General features: G+C 51.8%; 3 protein-coding genes across 5 annotated transcripts in view; 2 read left to right on the forward strand and 1 right to left on the reverse strand.

Annotated features, from left to right (window-relative positions):
* SLC7A7 (solute carrier family 7 member 7) overlaps positions 1–15,995 on the reverse strand; it is a 52,961-nt gene that overhangs the window by 30,676 nt on the left and 6,290 nt on the right. The gene's annotated exons all lie outside the window — the stretch shown is intronic.
* MRPL52 (mitochondrial ribosomal protein L52) lies at positions 9,799–13,541 on the forward strand. 3 transcript variants are annotated; one of them, XM_008710525.2, is made up of 5 exons: positions 9,799–9,895; positions 10,003–10,060; positions 10,158–10,225; positions 12,539–12,603; positions 12,980–13,541. In XM_008710525.2, exons 1-5 carry the CDS (start codon positions 9,868–9,870, stop codon positions 13,130–13,132), a joined length of 372 nt encoding a protein of 123 aa, XP_008708747.2. In that variant the 5' UTR covers positions 9,799–9,867; the 3' UTR covers positions 13,133–13,541. The 3 variants fall into 3 exon arrangements, with proteins under 3 accessions (XP_008708747.2, XP_040476641.1, XP_040476642.1); XM_040620707.1 differs by having other exon boundaries at positions 9,877–9,895; positions 10,003–10,070; XM_040620708.1 differs by lacking the exons at positions 9,799–9,895; positions 10,158–10,225 and having other exon boundaries at positions 10,020–10,060.
* Positions 15,117–15,995, forward strand: part of MMP14 (matrix metallopeptidase 14) — an 11,741-nt gene continuing 10,862 nt past the window's right edge. Inside the window, exon 1 of the mRNA XM_040620705.1 lies at positions 15,117–15,455. Coding sequence (XP_040476639.1) covers positions 15,351–15,455 — 105 coding nt within the window. The 5' untranslated portion in view covers positions 15,117–15,350. The remainder of the gene's footprint in view (positions 15,456–15,995) is intronic.

Below are 15,995 nucleotides of genomic sequence, written 5' to 3' on the forward strand. Positions count from 1 at the left end.
CAGACAGGCCCAGAACAGAGAAAGTTAAACATTTTTTGGAAATCACATAGTCTATCTTCATAGTCTACTTCAATCTGGTATTCTGGGTCTCTTTTACCAACTGAAATACATCCTATCTGTTCTGAAATCTGTCGGTGTCTTCCCACACTCTTTCTAACCCTCTTTGGTTATTCTACAACCGGAGAATAAAGATCTAAAAATCCCCAGGGGGTGGGGGCTTATCTCTACCCTGTGTCTTTGCATTCAAGCCCCTTAATTGAATATCCTGGTGTCAGCCTTCCCAGAGATCACGCTTCCCCCAAGCCATCCTCACAAATATCTGGAAATCCCTCCAGAGGGTCCTGTCCTTGGCTTCCAGCTGCCCCCTCCAGGCTCTGATAATGATAGCGGTCATTTATTGAGCACTTACCCAGTGCCAGACATATGCTAAGCACCCAAATGCCTTATCTGGCCCAATCCCGCCTGCAGCCCCTTACGGCTGGCACTAAGTCACGTGCCAGGGTGCAAACTAGCCAGGGAGGCGGGGAGCCTCGCCAGCAGAGTCCAGGCTCTGAAGGGCACTGCGCATCTCCCCCACCTCTCACCCGCTCCGACCTGCTCCGACCTGCCCCATCGCTAGGCCTTCCCCTCAGACAGGAAAACACTTCAGATGGCTCCCTCGTCAATTACCTGGGGGAGGGTGTGATTAGATTAAACAGAAAGCCTCCGCCATCCTTTAGCCTGCAGGCTAGCCTAAAGGCTCCAGCAAAGCCGGTCCATCTCCTTCCCAGCTGCTCCTCCCCTTTCTCATCCCCTTGCAGGGATGAGAGGCGACCGCAAGTCCTCTTGGCGGCGACGCTATTGCTAGGGTGCCCACTGCTCAGCAAACAAAAACACGCGGAAACACATCATCCCGCCTGCCATCTTAAGACCACATTTACCGGCACCAAGGGGTGGGCGTATGTCCTAATGGAACAGAAAGGAAACGAATGAAGGAGGGACGAAGGAAGGGGAAACTGTGAGGGAGCGTAGGGAAGAGGTGTGCAGGGTTTAACCCCCGCTGGGGAAAAGCGAAGTCCTCCTCTTCAGGGAATCTTGCGACGAAAACTCACGGTGGGGGCCGGGGGCGGTGAAACCCACACTCCAGCGGACAGCGCACCCTGGCGGCCTCACCAGGAAGTGCTGCCGGTGGACTCTCTCTAGCCTACCCCTCAGCCCGCGCAAACTGGACGGGGGAGGCTGCCCTTCAGAGAAAAGATGCCCCCTCCTTCCTCAACCACTGCTCAGCACCAGCGGCTGCGGGCAGGAAGGCACCGTCTTTGGCAGCTCACATTCCTCCCGGAGCCTCTGGCTCTCAGGCAATGCTTCCACCATTCAGGCAGCCTGGGACCAGCAGGACCTCTCCCAGAGGGCTCTCCCACCCCAGGCTTTACAGGAGAACCTTGTAGAGTCTGGAACCCCAGGAGATGGCAGCGTTCCTGATACACAGCGCCCCGTCTTCTTCCTGCCTGAGGAGCATTCAACTCTGAGGACCTAGTGGAGGTTACAGGACAATACACTCACCTTACAGCCTATGGGTGAAGTTTCAGATTCAGGGGTTCAGGGAAGGCAGGTACTGGGCACCCAGCATGCCATGCCCAGCACAACAACCAGAGAAGCCCCTGGCCCCAAACCCACCCATGAATGGCAACACCAAAATATACTTCCTCCAGGAACTAGTAGCCCGCAGTTCAGGGTCTTGGCTGCTCGGTCTAGCTCAAGAGCTAAATGTGAGAAGACACTGTCTCCCCCAGAGACCCCATGTCCTGCCTTCCTAGCTCCAACTGGTCTGTCCTGCCTCCCCTAACAACAGAAGCAGAAAACACAGACACTGTGGGGCAGCTGGATGCCCCCATCACCCCAAGCTGGAAGCTCTCAGCTTCTCCCTCCCCAGCTCTCCATTTGTTTTTCTATACTCCCTGTGGCTCCGGTAGTCCCTTTTAAAAAAAAAAGTGAAACGAAATTGTTTACTCCTGTGGCCAGGGCTCCCATTAGCATAGGGCTGAAGGCTCTGGGCAGAGGACTCTGCCTAGGGAGGGCCGGGGTCAGGACCGGGAGACAAGAGGTTCCTGGGTCTCCGGTCGGAGGCTCACTCCATCCTCCTCCTGCACTTCCCTTCTCGCCCATAGTCCCTCCTCTCCCACCTCTTACCTGTCCCGTGACCTTTGGGCAGGTGCGAGGAGGAGGGGCTACCAGCACGCTGGGGGGCGGGGGAGGGGAAGGTGCTAGGAAGGGAAGCCGGCTAAGGCTCGAGCTGCAGCAGCTGTTGACTCCGAGGAGCAGAAAAGGCAGAGGGTGACGGGGACCGAAATGGAAAACAGGAAAACACATGTGTGACTCTGGCCGGCGGCGGGGAGGGGCCAGGGGATGGGCTGGAGCTGGGACTGCCTGGTCAGACCCAGAGGACCTCGTCGCCTGCCTGCTTCTAGGCACCTTCTCTACCCAGTCTCAGCTCCTCCTGTTCCCCACCTTGGTCCCTGATCTTCCTTGTTGCCCTACATTTACTGAGCACTTAAGCTCTCCCAGTGACTGACAGTGCCCTCCTGTTCGCCTGCTCCCCTCATTCCGTCTCCTACTCAGCTCGCATTCTCATACTATCCTTGGTCCTGCGGAGGGCATAGGATCCGTCGTTAGGGCTCTGGAACTCAGCCCCTATGTCAGGCAACACATGCCAAGAAGACCACCTGTGCGGGTACAGCCAGATGCCCCAACAAGAAGCCCACTCACAGCTCAGGTCCCCAGCTGGTTCAGGGGATATACTTGCCACCGGGTAAGAGCCAGCTCTGGCACCCTGGGCAAGCTAATGAGTTGGCACCCCTTCACACCAGGATCCTTTAAACGTCTGTTGAATGTCAGCTTAGCAGAGGTGGAGGAATACCGGTTTTCTTGGAATCAAAACGGGAAGCCTCATTCTTCCTATTCAAAATGAGAGCTTATTCTATGAATTCATTACATGCAGCTTTCTGAAGTAGTTTCTCGGCGGGCATATTAAACCATTTAAACTGCAGACAAGAGCGTAAATCTTTCCTGGGGAATGGCACTTCACAGTGCAAGGTGCATTTTCAGAATTCCAGCTCTGACTCCTGCCTCCCTACAACTACCGGCTGGCCAGTCTCAGGACTACACCCTGCAACTTATACCTGTACCTGCGTGTTGCAAAATTATCCGACAGACAGACAGTCCAGGTAAGCAGTCGTCAAGGGTTCCGTCTGTGGATGGGAGCCAACTTACGGTTCACCAAGGGACACAGACAGAAATCGGAGTTCACTGGCACCGAACGTCTGAATTACTCCAAAGATCGCTTCGTGTCTTTTTACACCCAGGCCACTGCCCAGCTGGCCTGCCCCTTCATTCCCCTCTGGGGTCAGGCTCAAGGTGTATGAGGAAGTCCTAGGGAGACAGCCCTAAGGCGGCCCCCTTGACATTGGCGCTCAAGCCACCCTGCCCACCTCCTTGCTGTTGTCACACAGCAGTCACGCTCCCCGCTCAGAGCTTTCGCAATCGCAGTTGCCTCTGCCTGCAACATGCTTCCTGGTGACATTGTTCACCCTCCACTCACTCCATCCGGGTCTGTGCTTAGACACCACACTACCAGAGGCCTCGCGTGAGGAGTCTCCGACAGAGCAACTTCCCTCTTCATCCATTCACCGTCCTGGACTTTCCTGCAAGGGCACCGCCACCCAGACTGCATTTGCAGCTTGTCGTCACCTCTCTCACTAGAATGCAGGCACCACCAGAGCCGCTGCTATTCACCCCGCGTCCCCAGGGCAAAGCACAGGGACACAGTCAAGAATCCTTGCGGGAAGAATAAATGAACGCACGAACGATCCCGTGCCTCCTCGGCTGATTTCCCAGCAGCCGGGGCTCTGGGAACGTCCTTGAACTTGCCCTCTGGCCCACGTATGCTGCTGCTGGTCTGCCCCTAAACTAAGCCAGGAGTGTCTGGAAGTATTTATTCTTTTTGATAGTAATGGGTTGAAGGGAGAGGGAGGGTATAATCTTCAGTTTGACTGCGAGGCCTAGAATGGTTTGAAATGAACGTTTAGTTTCAGTAAGGGGAAAACAAAAAGCCCCTCATCCCACGCGCTCTCCGGGACCTCGGCTGTCCCACAGCCCCGCTCAGGTGACCGGTCTGGGTGCGGCGAGAGCAAGGTGTGACCGACGGCCGCCGGGGGCGGAAGGACGGACGAGGCAGAGGGAGGCGAGGGCTCAGGTTCACAAGCTTTCAGGCGAGATCAAGAGCGGAGCCGCGAACCCTTAAGCGTGACCTCTTCCCGGACGCCCTCCCGCAACTCTCCCCTTCCGGGTGACCCTGGCCCCACGCTCCTCCGCCCCCGCCCAGCGGCTGCCAGACCTCACCTTTGCCCCTTTCTCCCACGCTCCCCTCCTCCCCGCCTCGCCTGCCCCTGCCCGGCCCTAAACGTCGCCTCCGCCAGTCCCTTTATTACCCTCTTTCCCTTGACCCCGGTTATTCCGAGTCTGCAGCCCGGAGACCTCGCCTTCCCAAATCCCGACCCAGCCACTGCCCGCCCTCCTTGACCCTCTTAAGAGCTCGATCGCCCCCGAAGTCCAGGTCTGGCTGCGGAGGCCAAACCTGGGCCTGCCTTGGGGGACCAGGAGCCCACCCACCCCGGCGTCCCTTCCCTTCCTTCCTTCCACCTGGCGGAGCAGCCCCCGCCCCTCCCCGGGCTCCAGGAAGCCCTGGGGGTGGGGTGTAGACGAAGGGCGTCAGGGTCCGAGAACCGAGGAGCCCCGCAACCCGCTCCCCTGCCCTCTCCTCACTCAGGCACAGCTGCGCTGCCTGAAACTGACAGCTGATACCCTTAGACGCGTCCTCCGCCCCAGGAACGCTCAGCTTCCTCTTCCCTCCCTCCCAATCCTGCTCGCGCTGGTGGCCCGACGGGGGTCCGGGCGAGGGCCCCAAACCCTGGCAACCCCGCCTCCGGTCCCGAGACGTCAGCTGAAACTCGGTAGGGACTCTGAACTGCAAAGCCCCATAGGGGAGGGGGAGGGGAGCGGCGCCCGCCCGGAGCCAGGGGAGGGGTCTCTCGCAAGGGCTTCTCAACTCCCCGCCCCCTCGGGGAGCTGTTGCATCAGCTCCGAGATCCCCAGTTAAAGAAAGTGGTCTCCACAAGGCCGGGAAGGTGTCGGGCAGTAGAGCCGCCGCCAGGAGGCAGCACTTAACCAAAAATCCTGTCTTAGGGCGCCAGGGAGGTTGAAGTCCCCAAAGCATCTTTCATCTGAAGAGTCTTAGTGACAGCATGGGCCCAACAAAAGAGGGAGTTGCTGGGCTGATTTAAGAAAAAGAATCTGGAAACACTCTTTTCACCATGTTTTAAGGCTAAAAGATGACTTGCAAATACTATGATTATTTTTTACACCTTTTGGGCAAATTTTGGCATTTTTTAAAGCCGGCACTGTCACTCTGCAGAAATTCACAAAGAGCCACCCGCCTTCAAGACCAGCCTCGTGGAAAGGCACACAGCTGAGAGACTTCCCAGCTGCCAGGCAAGAAAAAAGAGTGTAGCCCGAGGTCATAATTTACGCATCTCAAAGCTGGGTGATTTAACACAAAATTTAGCCCGAACTGATTTAGCAGCCATGGGAAAAGAAAAGGAATATGTTACAACGAATTATGTGATAAGGAAATAATGTGCAAAGCAATGTATTGTGTGAGGGCTTGCCTTTAGCTCCCACATTTCTTGCATGGGGTGACAGTGGTTTAATTGTTGAGCTGGCCTAAGGAGGAAGATAATGAAGGGATGTAAAATAAGACATTTCCCAAGTAATTTGCTCTTCTTCAACTTTCAGTTTGGTCAGAAGCATGCAAAAAGGAGAACAAGTTACAAAATGAGGTGGAATTGGTCGCCCAGAGTCAGCTTCACTGACATTTTCTCCAATGTCATTATTATTCATCTCAACAATTTAAAAAGCACCTGATTTCCCAGGGGCACCTGGCTGGCTTAGTCGGTGACTCTTGAACTCGAACTCAGGGTCCTGAGACTGAGTCCCACGTTGGGCATAGAGATTATTTCATTAAAATTTTTTTTAACGTTTTAGTAAAAATAAAAAATAAAACGTTCCTAATTTCTCAGAGCAATGCACTTGTACAAAAGTGACTGTGTACAGACCATACAGAAGGATAGTGAATAAACATATTGGACAAAACATGAGTTGACAACAAAGTATTAAAACCAAATACAGGCTGTGACGCCCTTGAGAGGCAAAGGAGTTTAAGAGAGGAAAGACATGGGGGCGCCGGGGTGGCTCAGTGGTTAAGAGTCTGCCTTCGGCTCAGGGCATGATCCCAGAGTCCTGGGATCGAGCCCCACATCCGGCTCCCCCCTCATCCCCACCCCCGCTGGAAGCCTGCTTCTTCCTCTTCCTCTCCCACTTCCTCTGCTTGTGTTCCCTCTCTCACTGGCTGTCTTGCTCTCTGTCAAATAAATAAATAAAATCTTAAAAAAAAGAGAGAGAGAGAGAGAGAGAGAGAGAGAGGAAAGACATGAAGCTCAGCTTCCTGATGCTTCTCATTGCTCTTAACGCCAGCCTTTGCCAGATGAAGTCAAGAGTCTGTAAGACATCTAGTTTGGGATGACGAAGCCGCTTTCCTGTGGCTTGAGTCTAGTGAAGTCATTAAGGAGTGCTGTCCACTTGCCAGACCCCCTCCCCTGCCACAGTGTTCCATGAGGTTGCAGAGAATGCTGCTGATGTGAGCTGTCAGCACTAATGTTCTTTCGTTCTCGCTCTCAAAATCCTAACCCATACTTCCTGCTATTTACAACCCACGGACTGTCCACATCACACCAACCACGTCAAAGGCTGAACTTGTCTTCCTTCCAAAGACCTTTCCCCTCCCAGATTTCTCAGTTTTCCCAATTAAATTTCCCATCCTGCCCCCAGTCTTCCAGCTCGGGCTCCTTGACTCCCACAGCTATTAAAGTATTGCATGTGTTCATTTCAGCCTGTGGAATTTATATTGTTCACATGATTTGTTCACCTTAATGCGTGTGCCCATTTTTTTAATTTTGCAAACCGATGGCGTCCCCCTAGTGTGTGAGCTACTGGAAGGTAGTACTACTGCTTCGATTCCTTTATACAGTGTTGGTGGTAGTGCCAGCTTGTCATATTTCCTGTCAATCTTGAATGTTGACACTAAGGTTATTTTTCCAGCCCTTGCCTTCTACTATCAGACTTGCCAACTGTAAACTACGTAATGGGATTCCAAGTGCTGTCTACCTCAGCTGTCTGAGGACCAGCCAAAGGTCTATGAAGCCAGCCAGGCCTGGGAAAGTGGCATTCAATCATTATTGCAACTGTAAAACAATAAATCCAGAGCCACGTTTTGATTCAATTTCCTGATCTCTGACAACTACAAGCAATCTCTACGATGATTGCTTCCTGGACTGTCTTATCTACTGTAGATGTTTTTTATGAAAATCATGCGAAATCATTTATATAGAAGTGTTTCCATAAGTGAAAATGAAGTGTATGAGTGTAAGATGGTGATAGTTCTTTATTGTCTTATTGCCCTTGCTTAGTTTTGGGGGATCCATCTGTTGGCTTATAGCCAAGGTTCTTTTGTTCCCATCCTTTCTTCTGGTTCAGCCCTAGCCTATACCATTTTTATTGTTATTGAAACAGCTGCTTTTACTTCTTAAACCAGGATCCACCCTTCCCCTCTTGCAAAGCCCAGCTCAGAGCCACCTCCTGTGGAAAAACTTCCCAGTCCTGCAGAAGGAAATGATCAACTTCCAGACAGGCCATCGCACCCCTCCCTCAGTATCCCCCAGCCCCCATGTTCAGTGTCTAACCTAGCACAAAGCTTCACCATTTATAAAGCATTTGCACTTATATTATCATTTCTAAATGTTTTCAGAAATGTGATATATTAAGGGTTTTTTAAATAAAGAAATTAAGAATAAATGAATTTCCCAAGACAAATAATGATTTAAAAAAGAGGGAAGGAGTCACAGATCTGGGTTTACTATGTATTAATACAGTATAGTCCCACCTAATCCACAGAGGATACTTTCCAAGAACCCCAGTGGATGTATGAAACCGTGGATAGTACCAAATCCTCTATATATTATGTGTTTTATTTTTCCTATACAGATATACCTATGATAAAGTTTAATTTATAAATTAGGCATAGTAAGAGATTAACAATAATAAAAAGTTATAACAATATACTGTAATAAAAGTTATGTGAATGTGGTCTTTCTCAAAATATCTTATTGTACTGGGGTGCCCGGGTGGTGCAGTGGGTTAAGCATCTTCTCTTGGTTTCGGCTCAGGTCCTGATCTCAGGGCTGTAAGACTGAGACCAGTGTCTGTCTCCGTACTGAGCACGGAGTCTGCTTGGGATTCTCTCTCCTTCCTCTGCCCCTCACGCTTGTGCTTTCTCTCCCTCTCAAATAAATAAATAAATCTTTAAAAATACATCTTATTATACTGTATTCATCTTTCTTTTGTAGATGATAAGATGAAGAGAGGTGCATGACATAGGCACTGTAACTTAGCATTAGGCTACTATTGGCCTTCTTACAATTTGTCAGAAGGATCATCTGCTTCCATAGGGCAACTGAATTTGGAAAACTAAAACTGTGGAAAGCCAAACCATGGTTAAGGGGGGACTTCTCTACCTGCCTCACAGGTTGCTGCAAGGATTATACTAGATAATATGTGGTGTTAGCCCTTACAAAGATGACATCAGATCTTAGCTACAAGACCTCTTCCTCAAGAAAGCCTTAAGACCCTTCTTCAGATCAAGTTTCCATTACAGCTACAAAGGAGTCCCTCCCTTCCCAACACTCATCCTGAAAGAGGACTTCTGCTGCCTCCATTTTGGCCTCAAACTTTGTAGTTGGGTTCTTTCCTGCTCAGCTCTTGGCGCAGATGGAAGACCCTGAGGGCAAAGCCACCCATGACAGGAAGGAAACTACCCCCTCAAGCAAAAACGACTGTCCTGAGCCAGCAAGATCCCACTTGTGATTGACTCCAGGACAAGGATGGATTTGACCTTCACTGCCCACCTGCACCTACTCACCCACCTTTGCCCCTCATCTTCCTTATAAAAACCGGAAGTATTTTTGGCACTTTGGAGACAGTCTTTGAGACACTTCCCTGTCTTCCCAGTGATGGCCTCACTGAAATGAATTCCTTTCTTATTTCACCACCATTTTTCTGCCTTTGGATTTTTAGTGGCAAGTGGCTGAAGCTCGTCTGTTTGGGACCCGCGCAGCCAGGTGCTCCTGCACCCCTGTGCACCCTCTACAATCTCAGCGGTATTACAGTAATGTGTGTGATTATTGTCGTCTTCTCTCTCTAGACCCAGAACTCTTACCAGAATAGTAATGTCTGTTTTGCTCTGCATAGAATCCCGTGCACTTAATACAATGCTTGTCACATATAAGCTCTTCAATTTTGTTGAATAAATAAGGCCTGAAACCCAAATTTTCTTATTCATTCTAGATTTGACTCTTAGGCTATGAAAAACGTTTCGGTGATGCGGAAGAAGGCAGAATGAGGTAGATACTCCTCTAAGATAAAGGAATAAATTCCAAAGGACCAGACATCCCTGCGCAGAGGTCACTGGTACGGTTCAAAATGGTTCAATCTAGGACACGACTTCCACTGAGGATGTAACCATTACGGACAATTCATACGCAGACCAACCGCTCTCCCTCAAAAACATTGGTCTCAGCTCTGTCCTCTCTTCCGTACAATGCCCCAAGATGGCGGGGCCCGTGGTGGAATCTCAGATTCAAGATGGCGGCTACCGACTTCCCCTGCAGCGTCGCGCGTGGCCACCGAGGTCACGCCCACTTCCGGCTCCGCGGCCTCAGTATGGCTGCTTTAGGTACTCTGCTTTTGGGTAAGTGGGTGTGGAGTCGGTGGGCTCGGGAGCCCGCGGGGGCAAGTCTAGGACCCCTGAATTGACTGTATGGCCTCTGCCCCAATTTTGCCCTGTTTTCCCTGCAGGTGTCCGGAGGCTGCACAGCAGCGTGGCGGCTCGGGCGGGCAGCCAGTGGCGACTCCAGTGAGTGCAGGTCTAATGCCGGTCTGGGGGGTACTGGGGGGTACTGGGAAGCCGGAAGCGGGGCCGAATCCTTACCGGACTGTTTTTCTCCACCCAGGCAGGGCCTGGCTGCCAACCCCTCCGGCTACGGGCCCCTTACGGAGCTCCCAGACTGGTCTTACGCGGGTGAGCGCTGACCTGACAGTTAACTCAGTTTCGCCCAGAGGGAACGCCCCTAGACGGAGGGCTGGGGAGGGGGGGAAGCGAGGAGGGAGAGAAGGGAGTCAAGGTGGGGATGTGTCTGAGCGGACAACGTATTGAACTTTATATTTGGAGTTGGGGCGAAAAGCCCAATTGTTTATTTTGTAAATTAAACTACGCCTATGGAAAATAAAGCTAGACAGGATCTTGTGGGGATGAGCAGAATATTCTAATTTGGAGCGCCCCGGGGGAGAGAGTGACAAAGATTTTTACGTTTTTCATGGGGGGACGGTTTTTAAAGTTAGAAAGATCCACCGTTTCATGTGGTGAGTATATTGTTGAAAATCTGGTACCAAATGCAGAGAGACCTCTGAAAGGCTGCCAAAATGAACATCTCAGAGAGAGGGGTTAGGAGGGTGAGGATTGAGGATGGAGGGCTCCTTTCAGAAAAGTTTCTTCTCTTAGGGGGGGAAAAAAAGAGGGCGGGGGAGGAAAAGGAAAGAAGGAAAATATAGGTATTATCCCTAGAAGGGAGGGATCTTAGAAAAGTTGAAGCCACTCCCCCCTCCCAATATGGGAAAACTGAGGCCTTAAGAGTTCCTGTGATCTCAAAGCTAGGTAATAGCAAAGCAAAGACTAGAACTGGGTAGGGGCAAGGCCCCCTTCAACAGCACAGAGACCTGGGTATTAATACCCTATTGGATTCTATTGGACTATGATCCTGAGGATGGTAAAGATTTTTTTCCACTTATTACTTACTGCAGGAAACCCAGCATCTCCTAAAAGTAGTATGGAATGTTGGAAAGACTCTGGAATTCTTAATTCAGGCTTCTCTACTTGCTGACTTTGTGGTCTTGGACATATTACTTCATTGTATCTCTCAGTTTCTACAAAACTTCTGGGCAGAGTTTTCACTGTTTCTTACTTTGTAAAAAGTAAATGTCCTTTTTCTTTATCTTCATTATAAACAACTTCAGGTCAGATACTGCATTTTTCACCAGGTCAGCAGAATTTCTGGAATTTGTATGATGTACTTGTGTGCCTATACTGTACTACAGTGAAACCTAGGACATAGTCTGTGAAAGCCTAGCTGGGAAAACGCATGGACATTTTAAAAATTAAATAATTGGGGCACCTGGGTGGCTCAGTTGGTTAAGCATCTGCCTTTGGCTCAGCTCATGATCTCAGGGTCCTGGGATGGAGCCCCACATTGGGCTCCCTGCTCAGCGGGGAGTCTGCTTCTCTCTCTGCCCCTCCCTCCACTCATGCTGTCTCACCCACATGCACTCCTTCTCAAATAAATAAAATCTTTAAAAATAATAATAATAATACTTCAGTGCTCTACCTCTTTCCAAAAGAATTTGAGATGGCCAAATAAGGCAAAAAAAAAAAAAAAAAACCCCAATAGTACAATAAATGTCCCAAGGCAAATAGATGAATATTAATCATTGGTAGGCACTTTTAAAAAAAGATTTTATTTACTTATTTGAGAGAGGCAGAGAGAGCCAGAGAGACCACAAGCAGGGGGAGGGGCAGGGAAAAGCAGACTTCCTGCTGAGCAGGGAGGCTGATGCAGTGAACTCTAACCAGGGACTCCAGGATCATGACCTGAGCTGAAGGCGGGCGCTTAACCCACTGAGCCACCCAGGCGCCCCAATAGGCACTTCTTTCAGGAGAAAGCTAACAGAGTTGAAGGAGCGTTTCTGGGCAGATAGGACTTTAGGGGAGCTTAAGGACAAGAACTGGGCAGAAAGGAAAGGAAAAGAGAGCATTTCATTGAAGAGTGAAGTGGAGTTTAGCAAAGACTCATGATGAGTAGAACAGTGATCAGATTGCCTGAGTGGAGGGTTTCTGGGTGGCTCAGTCGGTTAAGCACCAGACTCTTGATTTTGGCTTAGGTCATGATCTCACAGTCAAGATCTCGAGATTGAGCCCCAGACTGAGCCCCAAGCTGAGCTCTGCACTCGGGGGGGGGGGGGGAGTCTGCTTGAGATTCTCTCCCTCTCTCTCAAATAAATAAAAACTTGGGGGGAAAAAGATAAAACAAGAGATTCAGCACTGCAAAGGACCATTCCAGGATAACAAGGGGTACGTGAAATAGAGTCGGAGTTTGCCTCAGAGCTTATTCCTGGCATACCTTACCCTTAACACCGAGGGATGGGTTTTTGGAAAATGAAGCCACCAGGGATGTGAAATGGGAGAGAGCAACTAGAGACTGGTCCTTTCCTATCCCACTGCCTTCACAGGGTGCTGCCAGCCATCTCTAATACCTGTCTTTTTCTTCACTTCCACCTACAGATGGCCGCCCCGCACCTCCAATGAAAGGCCAGCTTCGAAGAAAAGCCCAAAGGGAGAAGTTTGCAGTAAGTGGCTAGGGCCCCAGTCAGGGCAACCTGTATGTACTTGGAGGGGAAAAATTTACATTTTAATTTGGCTTGAGCTGTGCTGACACCTAAGCCCACATGTACCCCTACACCAACGTTTAAACAGCCAGAGGTTTTTAAGGTACTGTGCGAAGGGAGGAAGAGAGTGGGGCGTTCCCAGGGCGGGAACCAGTCGTAACCATTCTGCCACACATTTTGCCGCCTCCTGCTTCCCATCCCGGGACCCGGTCCCCTCCCCCGGTCAGCAGTGTCATTTTCCAGCTGAAACCTCTGGCTTTGATCTGTGAGCGAAAGGATACATGGTGCAGAGCTCAAGCCCCAGATGTTATCCACCCTGTTTTCCTGTCTGTTTCAGAGACGAGTCGTACTGCTGTCACAGGAAATGGATGCTGGGTTACAGGCATGGCAGCTTAGGCAGCAGGAGAAGTTGCAGGAAGAAGAAGGGAAGCAGAAAAATGCTCTTAAACCCAAAGGGGCTCTACTGCAGAACCCACGGCCGAGTCAGTAAAAAGCAGTTCCTGTCTCCCTTGCCGAGCCTCTCTCTCTGGCTTTCCTCTCTGTCACCTACATGCCTCATCCCGGCCAGAAGAGAGTCTCCACATCCCCCGTCCCCATCTGTCTTCAGAGCACAAGAGCTTGGACACTAGGAAGAACCGCCTGTAAGATCACTGCCTGGAAGAGTTGGCTCAGTGCCCTCATCCCTGGCCCCGTTCCAGTTCAGTGGAGTCTGGCTCTGGGATACTTACCCTCTCTGCAGGCCATAGGACCGGCCCAGCTATGAACAGTAGCTGCTCTGCGAACATGGAAAAGGGGCAGCAGCTCTCCTGGTCTTAGCCAGGCACTCAGGCCTTTAACGGCCGTACACACCTCAGGCCACCTGCAGTTACTCATTTAATAAATGTTTTGATGAAAAAGGCTTTCCGGCTGAGGTCCATTTCTTGGCAAGCAACTGGTGTCAGTTTTCCCAAACTTCAGATACATGGCCCAAGAGGATACCCCCACTGGGAAAGCTGACATGGGAAGAACCAGACTTGGGTGTCGCATGTCTGCTAAAGCCTTGGAGCCTGAGGTTTCTGTGGTTCTGGCTGAATTCCAGAGGCTGGTCAGAGACAGCCTGTACCTCTCGACCCCAATTTGTGTAGGGGAGCCCTGGAGGTGCTCGGCCCCTAATCGGTCACCGTGGCATCCGTGTCTAATATCCACCATATATCTCCCACAAACCAGTAAGCTGCCCAGGACCCAGAGAAACTTTTCCTATTGTTGATCATGGATTCTGGGAGAAAAGGGCCTTTACTCCCATTACAACACAGAGCACTGGGCTTTCTTTCCATTATCCTGCTACAAACTTGTGATAGTTCCTGGATCTCTAGTATTGCTAGAGCTCCCTACCTGACCTAAATTCTGTCCAGCCTCCTTTATTCCTTGCCTTGCTTTCTTTCCCTCCCTTCTTCCCCCCACTACCTCCTTCCTCTCTCGCTGACCAATGCAATTCTGGGATCTTAGATTTCGCTGATGGTCGAGTTTTCTGTCTCCCACACTTTTCCTGCTTCTGTTGGGCTGCTTTTCCAGATCTAGCTCTCAGCCTCTTATCGGTCTCTCTTCCCCACTGTCAGCTTCAGCTCTCCCTCCCCCTTCGCCAGTCCTCCCCCTTCCCCCACATACCTCCACCTTTTGTTCTCTGTTTAGTCAGTCCCTGCAGATTTTACTCCTCAAGAAATTGCCCTTTTCCACTGCAGCGGGGAAACTAAACCCCAAAGTCCGAACTCCCAGTCTGTCTTGTCTAAGTTTCCCTGAACTTGATTTGCCTTTCACCACATTCCACGGCCTTGCACCTCCTTCCTCCAGTCAGTTTAAGGAGCAGCCAGATTGCAAATGATAATTAAGGGAGTGCATTTGTCTTTTCCACGAGGACGGGACCAGTGTGGTTGTGGAAGTTGGTTGGTGGGTTTTGTTACTGTTGCATGTTTTGGGCAGGAGAGGGATGGAGGTGGTTGTGAAGAACAAGGGGCAAAAGTTTCAATTTGTTTGAGCCACAGGTCCCAGCAGACAATCTCCAACCCAGGTGTGGTGAACATAGAAGACCTCCACCAGCAGCCTCCCAGACTCTGAACTTGTCTGCCCCAGCCACTGAGCCTCCCAGTACTTCCCACTCCGAGGTGCGACAAACGCTGAATACCAGAGGAATCAAGCCACCTAAAATATGCTTAAGGGGAGAAAGTCTCCCACATCCCGTCCCCTGCCCCCCCGCACCCCGTCCTTAGCTGTGGCCTCAACCCCTGCAGATGGCAGCCTCCACCACAGAAAGGCAACTTAGGGTTTGTGTGTGTATGTGTGTGTGTTGTGTTGTTTTTTTTTTTTTTTTTTTTTACCCGGCTCTTGGCTGTAATTGGATTCAGCCTGAAACAACCACGTCCGCACCGGGAAAGGAGGGCATTGGGGCGGGGGCGGAGAGGCTGTGGGAGAAGGGAGGGACCAGAGGAGTGAGAGAGGGCTCGCGATGCAGTTCGCAGACTAAGCAGAAGAAAGATCAAAAAACGGGAAAGAGGGGACGAGCAAACAGGCGCTTTCAAGAACAATCCCCTCATCTCCAAGCGGACAGCGCTCTAGGAATCCAGATTCAGTGCCCACCGAAGACAAAGGCGCCCCAAGGGAGTGGCGGCGCGACCCCAGGGCTTGGGCCCCCGCCGCGGAGCCCGCACGGCTGGCTGCCGGGACGGTCGCGGACCATGTCTCCTGCCCCACGGCCCACCGGCGGTCTGCTGCTCCCCCTGCTCACGCTCGCCACCGCGCTCGCCTCCCTCAGCTCGGCCCAAAGCAGCTTCAGCCCCGAAGTAAGTGAGCTCCCCCGGCCCTGCCGGGAGTCGCGCCCGCCGGGGAGGCGAGCCGGGGGTCTCCAAGGGGACAGCCCCCTCTTTGGAGAGCAGGGCGCTCGGGGTCTCGGCCGCTCCGGCCCGCAGCAACCCCCTCCCTCTCCTTTCCCTCCTCATCTCCAAACTTCCAAGTCGATCCAACTTCTGCCTCCCCCAGCCAGCCCCCCCACCCGCCGCCGCTGACTTTCTTTCCCGGTCCTTTCCTGGGAAGCTTTACAGCCTGGGCCCACCCCCACCCTCCCCGGTTCCCCCGGGCTCTGAGCTCAGCTCCAGAAGCAGGAGGGAGCCTGGTAAATACTTGGACTCCGCTCAGCCCCTGCGCTGCCCTGGTTTCTTGTCATGTGCGCGAGTCCGTTGTTTCTTCAACTTTCCAGCCCTCCAGCGCTCTCCCGCCCGCGCCCGCCGGCCGGGGAGGCTCGGGTGGACCGCGCCGCGGCTCCGGGGCCCCCCACGCTGCGCGCCTCCCGGGCGGTCCCGGCCCTCCGCGGATGCCGCCGCCGT

Source organism: Ursus maritimus, unplaced genomic scaffold, assembly GCF_017311325.1.
Source record: "Ursus maritimus isolate PB19 unplaced genomic scaffold, ASM1731132v1 scaffold_36, whole genome shotgun sequence".
NCBI lineage: Eukaryota > Metazoa > Chordata > Mammalia > Carnivora > Ursidae > Ursus > Ursus maritimus.